The following is an 11,489-nucleotide window of genomic DNA, read 5'->3' on the forward strand; positions in this document are numbered from 1 at the left end:
TGATGATGTCAGGTTTCTCCCGGGGAAGGGATAATGGAAGGGGTCCGAGAAGTAGGGGCCAGGCAAACTACCCGGGAAGAGTAGAAAGGAATCAGAAACAGGGCTGTTTCATTTGTGGGAGTCTAGGTCACTGGAGGCGGGAATGTCCAAAGGTGAGAGATGAAGATAGGAGAGGATACAGAGGGAAAGGCGCCTCAGACTACCGAGGGGGACCCAGACAACAGGAAAGACAGCAAGATATGGCAAGAAGACAACCCCAGGGAGATCTTATTAACATACACTGGCCAGCACAGGATGGGGGAAGTAGACAACCCAATCTGCAATCAGATTTACGGAGGTGGTCTGAGCATGAACGCCCGTCCCCACGGGGGAACAATCACTATTAGGGGTGCCCAGAACGAGTCCCGTCCTTCATTATGCATTTTGTTCCAACTGATTGGCAAGTTTTACCACAAGTAATACTGCAAATTGATGGTATTACAGTTAATTTATTGCTTGACACCGGAGCAACGACTTCAAGCGTAAACAAAATAGACTTCATTAATGACAAATGCACCGAAGGAAGTTCTATGGGTATCAATGGGACGACAGTGATACATAAGGTGACAGCACCGCTCCCGGTTTGTACTCTTACGGGGGAACTGGTGACGCACATGTCTTTTGCAGTCCTGCTAGAATGCCCCGTTTGCCTATTAGGAAGGGATCTAATGGCAGCATTACAGATTTCATTAGTCTTTGACAAAAAGGGAAGACTGACAGCGACCTCAATGAAATGTGACCTGACAAACCCAAAAAGACGTGACATGAATGGGTTCTTTTTAAGCCTACCAATGTCCCTGGAAAATCATCCAATTTGGGCAAAATGTAAAGACTCAGTAGGAACGATTAACTGTGAGCCCTACCGGCCCTGTTTGAAGGAGGGGGTTATGCCAACCTTTCAAAAACAATACCCACTGAGTGAGGAAAAGTTAGAGGGTATAAGGCCGCAAATTGAGAAATACTTACAGATGGGAATTCTTAGGAAAATTGTCAGTCCCTGGAATACACCGATAAATCCCGTAAAAAAAAATAATGGCACGTGGAGATTAGTACAGGATCTAAGGAAGGTAAACAAGGCAATTATCCCACTTCCCCCCTTGGTGGCAGACCTTACAGCTGTGTTTGGGGCCATTCCTGCGGGATCCAAATACTACACTGTAGTTGACCTCAGTAATGCGTTCTTTTCCATACCAGTGGCTTGGGATGCACAAAGTCTTTTTGCTTTTCAGTGGGCTGATGATGGTCAGGTGACTTGGACCCGTCTCCCACAAGGTTTTGGGGATAGTCCAGCAGCCTTTTCTATTGTATTAAAGGCTACATTGGAAGATTGGGAACCAAAGAGGGGATCCACCTTAATACAGTACACAGATGACCTTTTACTCTCCAATTCGGAGTTAGAAGCCTGCGAAATAGATTCACGGAGTTTATTAGACCACTTGGCAAGCAAAGGACACCTGGCCTCGAAGAAGAAAATCCAATATGCAAGTACCCAGGTAGAGTATCTGGGGTGCATAATAGAGGCAGGAGAGAGAAAGATCTCACCCGCTAGAGTCAAGGCAGTGACCTCCCTAAGCAGGCCAGGGGACAAAGCTACAATGCTGTCCTTTCTAGGGTCAATAGTGTATTGTAGGCAGTGGATTCCTGATTGCTCCCACTCTTCCAATGTAGCCTTTAATACAATAGAAAAGGCTGCTGGACTATCCCCAAAACCTTGTGGGAGACGGGTCCAAGTCACCTGACCATCATCAGCCCACTGAAAAGCAAAAAGACTTTGTGCATCCCAAGCCACTGGTATGGAAAAGAACGCATTACTGAGGTCAACTACAGTGTAGTATTTGGATCCCGCAGGAATGGCCCCAAACACAGCTGTAAGGTCTGCCACCAAGGGGGGAAGTGGGATAATTGCCTTGTTTACCTTCCTTAGATCCTGTACTAATCTCCACGTGCCATTATTTTTTTTTACGGGATTTATCGGTGTATTCCAGGGACTGACAATTTTCCTAAGAATTCCCATCTGTAAGTATTTCTCAATTTGCGGCCTTATACCCTCTAACTTTTCCTCACTCAGTGGGTATTGTTTTTGAAAGGTTGGCATAACCCCCTCCTTCAAACAGGGCCGGTAGGGCTCACAGTTAATCGTTCCTACTGAGTCTTTACATTTTGCCCAAATTGGATGATTTTCCAGGGACATTGGTAGGCTTAAAAAGAACCCATTCATGTCACGTCTTTTTGGGTTTGTCAGGTCACATTTCATTGAGGTCGCTGTCAGTCTTCCCTTTTTGTCAAAGACTAATGAAATCTGTAATGCTGCCATTAGATCCCTTCCTAATAGGCAAACGGGGCATTCTAGCAGGACTGCAAAAGACATGTGCGTCACCAGTTCCCCCGTAAGAGTACAAACCGGGAGCGGTGCTGTCACCTTATGTATCACTGTCGTCCCATTGATACCCATAGAACTTCCTTCGGTGCATTTGTCATTAATGAAGTCTATTTTGTTTACGCTTGAAGTCGTTGCTCCGGTGTCAAGCAATAAATTAACTGTAATACCATCAATTTGCAGTATTACTTGTGGTAAAACTTGCCAATCAGTTGGAACAAAATGCATAATGAAGGACGGGACTCGTTCTGGGCACCCCTAATAGTGATTGTTCCCCCGTGGGGACGGGCGTTCATGCTCAGACCACCTCCGTAAATCTGATTGCAGATTGGGTTGTCTACTTCCCCCATCCTGTGCTGGCCAGTGTATGTTAATAAGATCTCCCTGGGGTTGTCTTCTTGCCATATCTTGCTGTCTTTCCTGTTGTCTGGGTCCCCCTCGGTAGTCTGAGGCGCCTTTCCCTCTGTATCCTCTCCTATCTTCATCTCTCACCTTTGGACATTCCCGCCTCCAGTGACCTAGACTCCCACAAATGAAACAGCCCTGTTTCTGATTCCTTTCTACTCTTCCCGGGTAGTTTGCCTGGCCCCTACTTCTCGGACCCCTTCCATTATCCCTTCCCCGGGAGAAACCTGACATCATCATGTAATTGCTTTCCCCACCTGACAATATAGACTCCTGTTGTATGTCCTGCTGCATTAACAATGGGAATACTCCTCCCTTTTGATTGAAAACACCAGAGGCTGAGCGTTTTGCTATGTCTTCCATAAATTCTGTCACCGATTGAGTAAGCCATTCGTTATTCACTAATTTTATTAGCTGCGTTGTCTTAGGGTCCCCATTATTCATACATGTAGTCTTGAACAATTCAGGTGCATTCATCCCTGTACTACTGTAGAGATCCAACAGTCTCTTGGGATTCAATCCTAAGAAAAACTACACTCACAGAAGCACCAAAGGTAGTGGAGTGGACAGAGGACAGAGTAGAAGCCTTTGAGAGATTGATTCGGTCCCTGACCCAAGCCCCAGCCTTGGCCCTGGCAGATTATGGAAAACCATTCCAATTATACTGTGTGGTATCGGGAGAAACCTATGCAGCGGTTTTGACACAGACACATGGGGGAAGAAACAGGCCAGTTTCATACCTATCGAGAAAATTGCCTCCTGTAGTTCTTGGAATGCCTCACTGTCTCCAAGCATTAGCAGCCGCGGCCATGTCAGTAAAAGATGCTACTAAGATAGTCCATGGGAATGTAATGGAACTTTTCACCACTCATACAGTTTTGTCCCTCCTTCAAAACATGACCACACAACACATGACAGCTCAGAGACTGTCCGGATATGAGACCATATTACTCAGTACGGCAAACCTGGTGATAAAGACATGTCCAGACACCTCACCAGTGATAAGATTTTTGCATACACTTTTGAGACTTAAGTGTGAAGGTTCTGACGAACAAGTAGACCCAATACCTGAACACAGATGTGATGAAGTGATCTTGTCATGCACAACACCTAGGAAAGATTTAAAGGACACGCCACAGACTGACAGTATAGATGTTTTTGTGGATGGATCATGCACAAGACCAGATGACAGGACATATCAAACAGGTTACGCTGTGGTCATGCTCCCAAATCAAGTGATAGAAGCTGAACCAATTGTCACAACTTCGGCACAACAAGCTGAGCTGGTAGCGCTCACAAGAGCCTGTGAAATATTCGCAGGACACAAAGTGAATATTTATACTGACAGTAGCTATGCATTTGGAACAGTGCATGATTATGCATTAATATGGAAAAATAGGGGATATATCTCAGCAGATGGGAAGCAGATAGCGAATCAGAAATATATAGATCACCTGCTACGTGCAATTCAACTACCAGAAGCTATAAGTGTGATAAAAGTGAAAGGACACTCTGCAAAAGGAGATTATCAAGCTATGGGAAACAATTTAGCAGACAGAGCAGCGAAAATGGCAGCCAAGAGAGACACGAGAAGGGAAAGCAAGTTATTATTCATGACAGATTTTGAAAGTGAAAACTGGGTGTCAGTAGTATATCAACTACAGAAGCAGTCTACCAGTGAGGATATCAAGTACTGGAAGTCTCAGGGACTGCAGATGACAGGTACAGGTATGTGGACAAAAGATCGGATATTGGGGGTTCCCACTGCATCAGCACCACTCCTAATATCCTATCTTCATGGTCCTGGACATTTGGGAAAACAATACATATCAGAACATTACAAGTCACTGTTCTGTACACACCAATTGCAGAGATTGATAGACGATCTGGTCGACTCATGCATGACTTGTGCACAGAACAATGTTCAAGGAAAAGCACACGGAAGACATGGGAATCTACCACCCCCTACAGGCCCTCTGCAAGATTTGCAGATAGATTACACACATATGCCAAAGCAACCCGGGAATATAAGATATCTCCTTGTAATAGTCTGTAGGTTCTCCGGATGGTGTGTAGCCGTACCTACTTCAGGAGAAACAGCTGGTGTGACAGCTAGGGCATTGATAAATCAATGGATTTCAGTGTATGGACTCCCTCGGGTAATTCATTCAGATCAGGGACCTGCTTTCCAGTCCAAACTAATACAAGAACTGACGAAGATTCTGGGTTTCCAGTGGAAGCTCAATATAGTCTATCACCCACAAAGTGCAGGAGTCGTGGAAAGAATGAACCGAACCATTAAGGATAGGTTAAAAAAGGCCACTTCAGGAACATTGAAGGATTGGCTGAAATTTCTACCCGCCATTCTCTACCAAATAAGAACGACACCAAATAAACAGACAGGGTTGTCACCTTATGAGGTGTTATTCGGTAGACCCCCTAATACCCGTGAGGAACCAGATATTGACAGTAACGTTTTTGCCTTGCAGGAGCAGTACGTGAAACATTTGGTAGGTATACTCTCGGAAAATCATGATAAGGTTGCTGTCACCTTTCCTCCTCTTTCCACAGACCCAACTCATCCATTCTTGCCCGGAGACAAGGTTCTGGTGAAACAACTGGCTGTCCGCCACAAGACTGGTCCAATATACCAAGGTCCATTTGAGGTTCTAAGAGTTGCTCGAACGGCTGTCCTTACTGACCAGAGTCCACAGTGGATACACGCCAGCCGGCTCAAGAAGACACCGGAAGGAGTCCTGAAGGAATTCCCCGGACAAGCATGAGTCCTTCAGACAAGATGCCTTCAAAGGAGATGACTTTGATCATACCCCCAAGCCTGCAAAATAGATATGAGCGATGGCTAAGAGGCTATCCTAAACCACTTTGTCCAGAGGATCCAAAGACTATGCAGGACTTGTATGAGGAAGAATTTATGTTCAGGGAGTATACCAATGAACTAGAGACTGAGGACTTGAAAGATCAAAACTTTCCTGAACCGTTCAGTAAGCAAATGATTCAGAGAATGAAACTGTCAGATGGTGGAAGACAATGGATAAATCCTTTCTACTTCCGGAGGGTATTGACATGGGATGACAGGAGCAGGGTTGTCAAGGAAAAACCCCCTAAAAGAAAACTTCCCAGACCACCCCAGTCTCCTTGTTCCACAACATCTTTTTCTGAAGAAATAGAGGAAAAAGAAACTCATACTTTTGATATAGACACTGGAACAAAAGCAAGTCGCAGGATCGGAATCACTAAGTGTCCATCATCTCTGTTGTACTGTTTGGCAATTGTATGTATCCTCGCAATTTTCTATGGTATGGTAGTGATAACCATGAAAGCATTTATGACACACACACCAATACAAGTGAATGAAACCTTACGTGAGAGAACAAAAAGGTCTATATATATATATAATAGGTCCAATTACAAAAGAATGGCCTGTTGTACTAAAGGAGAAAATAAATTGTCACAATCAATGTTGAATAAAATTGTAGGTTGGCATGAGCAGAAAAAGGAAGGGGTATGTAAAATAGACGCTATAATCGTAATTATCAGGGCATCCCCAAAGAATACCTCCATGTGTCTATCACCCAATCCAATCGATAAAGCCACTAGGAGGAAAATACAGGAATTAAAAAGACAAAGAACTCAGAAAAAAAGTCTCCTCTCCAAGACAACTTTTAAAGAGAAGGTAATAGACACACCATCTCTCCCAAATGAGAAGGTAGAACCATTAAACTGGCCAGACCCAAGTAAGGTGCCACATCATTTCCTACTAATGCATGAATTTGGTAAACAACAGTCAGAGGGAAAAGGAGACTGTTGGGTTTGTTCACACATGCATTCAGGGGAGCACATTTATCCAATGCTAGCAAAACCTATGCGCCTTCCCTCCCTTATCAACCTAACAGATCTAGAGACAGTACAAATCACAACAACTAACAAACCATTCTTGATACAAGGGTATTCTGAGCCTCCAAACTTTTGTTTTTTAAATGGTCATTATTCTAGGGATGTTAAATATTTTGCTAATGCTAGATTCTGTGCAGACACAGATGTTAACTTCACACTGTTGGACATAGAAAGCTATATTACAAATCAAACAGTGGACATAAAAGGGCTCAATACAGTCGCCATGGCCGATGCTGATGAAAGAATAGAGAGAATGTTTCAGTACAATCTTACAGAATGTCCAGCTTATAAGCCCCAGGTCAATCAAGGCCCATTAACTTCTTGGTTGAAGCGAGTAAACAAAACGGACATTAGGTATGGAAGTACTGACCCTATTAACATAGTTCAATGGATGTGTCTAATGGGGCTAAGAAGTGGGCAAAATACCTTCAGTGATGTTCCAGCACCTCGTCTACCAAAGGGCTGGGTAGTGTGTTGTGGATTATGGTGCCATACTACAATCCCTTTTCCTAAAGATCCTAGCTCAACAGGTTGGTGCACTCTGGTCCAACTCTTCCCATACATGAGTGCACAATCAGGAAAAGAAGTACAGATGGGACCAGCCCATGGGGTGCTCATTTTCCATAACACACACAGGAAAAAGAGGGCACTGACGAGCACATGGGAGAAATTTTACATGAGCATCTTAGGCCCGACAGGAACTGCAATGGCACTAGTAAGATTAGATGCCTTCCAGGAATTGGTCGAGGGATGGGTTAATATCACCACAAAAGACCTGGGGATGATAAATGAAGAAATGAGAAAAATAAGGATGGAACAGGAAGTGATTAGGCAGAGACAGGAGAGACTGATGATGGCAGTCACTGGACTATGTGATCAAACAGAAAACAAACAAATCTGTTGCATTTATTTCTCCAACTTCACCAAAGACACAAAGGACATTGAGGTACCAGATTACTATGATATAATCAACAGTCATCAAGAGGAGAGGGAGAGATTACAAGGGGCATTACATAATATGCCAGGGTCATGGAACCCTTTTGACTCATTAGGAGATTGGGCAGGAGGTATCTTTTCCGGAATTTTCAACTTCTTCAAAAAGGCAGGCATTGTTATTTTGATGACTTTGGTATTCCTACTCCTTATATATTGTCTTATAAAGTTCACAATATGGGGAATAGGAAAGACCTCTCAATTGATAAAGCGTAAGAAACCACCAGATGATTCAGGTGAATATGTCACCCTTAAAAAGGGAAGTACTCTGAAAAAGATAACTGGTGTGTGGTATAAGGAATGATCATATGGAATGGGAATTCCATATGATCAAAGAGGGGATTGTAAGAAAATCATGTCTGTATCCACACATACATGTATATATATATTCAGCCTTATGTGCTTGTATTAATGTATACAGAGTTCTTCTTTAAAGGAAATATTCTATACTCTTATAACACCATATCTAGTAACACAAGCTAACAGGAAATAGCTGTCTGAAGCTCAAAACCGCATGGCTAGAAAGAGATATGCAAGCTTTGCAAAAGAATGCCACATTTGTGATGAAGGTACCTGGAAAGAGAATTGCTGAATGCATGACATCATAGCTGCAGAAACATATATATACGCATATATACCTTTGTAAGCATATATCTAACATGTGCATTAGACATATATTTTACACTTACTGCAATATGGGTTTGTATATTGACGTTCACATTGGGTTTAGATAAAGTGAAGGACGTTCTATCAGGTAAATGTTGGTACGAAATAAACCAAGATAATTCCGCGAAATATTTGAACAAAGCGAAGGTCGACAAACATGGTGGTTAGATATCTAAATTCTAAGAATAATAAGTGCGTCACATATGTACCTTGTTTCTAAGAATTACCATGACTTTTTTTTACTTTGTTTGAATAAAGATGTCCTTGGAAATTCGCTACCTGATTGGACAAACCGTAGGGCAGATCTATGTTAATTTGCGGTTTGAAGCTATAAATTGTCTACGATGTCTAAATAAAGGAGCAACCATTTTATACCTATCAACGTGTATTGGTCTTCAGTGGTTGTCCGGCCGGTGATTCACCCACAGACAAACCAGGAGCTCCTTTCAACTTAACAAAAAACAAATATATACCCATTTCAATTATTTATTTTTACCAGTGAAACCAATATAACATCTCAACATTCACAAATATACATTTCTGACATTCAAAAACAAAACAAAAACAAATCAGTGACCAATATAGCCACCTTTCTTTGCAAGGACACTCAAAAGCCTGCCATCCATGGATTCTGTCAGTGTTTTGATCTGTTCACCATCAACATTGCGTGCAGCAACCACAGCCTCCCAGACACTGTTCAGAGAGGTGTACTGTTTTCCCTCCTTGTAAATCTCACATTTGATGATGGACCACGGGTTCTCAATGGGGTTCAGATCAGGTGAACAAGGAGGCCATGTCATTAGATTTTCTTCTTTTATACCCTTTCTTGCCAGCCACGTTGTGGAGTACTTGGACGCGTGTGATGGAGCATTGTCCTGCATGAAAATCATGTTTTTCTTACCTTGCAGACTTCTTCCTGTACCACTGCTTGAAGAAGGTGTCTTCCAGAAACTGGCAGTAGGACTGGGAGTTGAGCTTGACTCCATCCTCAACCCAAAAAGGCCCCACAAGCTCATCTTTGATGATACCAGCCCAAACCAGTACTCCACCTCCACCTTGCTGGCGTCTGAGTCGGACTGGAGCTCTCTGCCCTTTACCAATCCAGCCATCTGGCCCATCAAGACTCACTCTCATTTCATCAGTCCATAAAACCTTAGAAAAATCAGTCTTGAGATATTTCTTGGCCCAGTCTTGACGTTTCAGCTTGTGTGTCTTGTTCAGTGGTGGTCGTCTTTCAGCCTTTCTTACCTTGGCCATGTCTCTGAGTATTGCACACCTTGTGCTTTTGGGCACTCCAGTGATGTTTCAGCTCTGAAATATGGCCAAACTGGTGGCAAGTGGCATCTTGGCAGCTGCACGCTTGACTTTTCTCAGTTCATGGGCAGTTATTTTGCGCCTTGGTTTTTCCACACGCTTCTTGCGACCCTGTTGACTATTTTGAATGAAATGCTTGATTGTTCGATGATCACGCTTCAGAAGCTTTGCAATTTTAAGAGTGCTGCATCCCTCTGCAAGATATCTCACTATTTTTGACTTTTCTGAGCCTGTCAAGTCCTTCTTTTGACCCATTTTGCCAAAGGAAAGGAAGTTGCCTAATAATTATGCACACCTGATATAGGGTGTTGATGTCATTAGACCACACCCCTTCTCATTACAGAGATGCACATCACCTAATATGCTTAATTGGTAGTAGGCTTTCGAGCCTATACAGCTTGGAGTAAGACAACATGCATAAAGAGGATGATGTGGTCAAAATACTCATTTGCCTAATAATTCTGCACGTAGTGTATACAGGTCCCTGCAGGACACAGTGTCCGTGTGTGTTTACCATCCTAGACAAATATATAGCAATCGATGATACTTAAAGATGATCTACTAGGTGGGCATAAACGTTTTACAACCCCCCTAGCAGACATACAATTCAATGGGCAGGTAGTAAAAAGTAGCCGTGACCGGGTGTTGTGGCAGGAGGAAATCTATCTCCGCCTCATTTATCAGTTTTTCTCGAAATCCTCTGATAAGAATCTCTCTCAATTCAAGGAAATACATGGGACCGGGATCTTTAGGTAGTAATTCATATGACTCCCTATTTCTCAGGATGTCTAAACACATCTTCTTGTATTTCCCTGTGTCCATAAGGACTAAATTGCCCCCCTTTTCTGAGGGTTTTATTATCACATTCCGGTCACGTTCTTTTTTTTTTTTTTTTTTTCTTTATTGAAGAATCAGTAAATCAGTACATTTGGAGGATGCAACCTCCGGTTAGAAGTAACAGGTAACAGTAACAATGATGTCACAATGTATACATTTTCATATATGAGCAATAGCAACATTGCAGAATGGCATATCCTGTCAAATATGGCCATGTGGCCAAAACAGGGTAGTATAGTATAAAGGAATGGTTTGGTATGGGTTCAATAGATAGACAGCTTGCGAGGAGACCTTTGAATGGTGAAAGTCAGGGCCTCAAATCTAGAGAGCAAGTGCCTCAAATCTAAAGATGATCTGTCACGGACGGTGTACAGGAAACAAGACAAAGCAACATGCATATATGACTTACTGGATCCAAAGCTAAGGAACCAAAAGGGAGACCCCTGCACAAGACCTACCACTTTCCCAGGCTGTTCAGCCTATGCAAAGATCCCAAAGGTGGATGGTTGCATATCCACGTACCTCAACTATATAACCCCTGAACACCCTACAATAGTGAGGGGACACGACCACCGGCTCCCTACACCAGACACGGAGGGAGTCAGGGTCACCTGGGATCCAGCAAACAGAAAATAACAGATAAATGTACAGCACTTAACTTTGTAGCAGACTGGGAAACAGGATCAGCATGCACACACACTCCAGGAAGAAGTATAAGCCGCCAGTAATGCATTATGGGGCGGAATTTAAAGGGATGCAATCAGTCCAACTACATGACAGCTGAGAGAGGCTAACGAGATGAGGAACTGAACACCACGACAAAGAAAACTCAAGGAGGAAGTTCTGAAAGGCTTCTGTCAGAGCTTCTCAGCTGTCTGGTTGTGACGGTACCCCCCCCCCCCCCCCCTCTACGAGTGGACTCCGGACACTCAGAGCCCACCTT

General features: G+C 43.3%; 1 protein-coding gene across 1 annotated transcript; it reads left to right on the forward strand.

Annotated features, from left to right (window-relative positions):
* The first annotated feature begins 416 nt into the window (after positions 1 to 416).
* On the forward strand, positions 417 to 8,773 carry LOC122939593. The gene is made up of 2 exons (XM_044295703.1): positions 417 to 1,693; positions 3,330 to 8,773. Exons 1-2 carry the CDS (start codon positions 417 to 419, stop codon positions 5,602 to 5,604), a joined length of 3,552 nt encoding a protein of 1,183 aa, XP_044151638.1. The 3' UTR covers positions 5,605 to 8,773.
* The last annotated feature ends 2,716 nt before the right edge of the window (positions 8,774 to 11,489 follow it).

This window comes from Bufo gargarizans, chromosome 5 (assembly GCF_014858855.1).
Source record: "Bufo gargarizans isolate SCDJY-AF-19 chromosome 5, ASM1485885v1, whole genome shotgun sequence".
NCBI lineage: Eukaryota > Metazoa > Chordata > Amphibia > Anura > Bufonidae > Bufo > Bufo gargarizans.

Bases quoted from the DNA above. Each gene is read 5' to 3' on its own strand.
- LOC122939593 (XM_044295703.1), top strand. From the start codon at position 417: ATGCATTTTGTTCCAACTGATTGGCAAGTTTTACCACAAGTAATACTG. The intron at 1,694-3,329 runs CTCTTCCAATGT...TCCAACAGTCTC, and splicing joins TGGATTCCTGATTGCTCCCA to TTGGGATTCAATCCTAAGAA.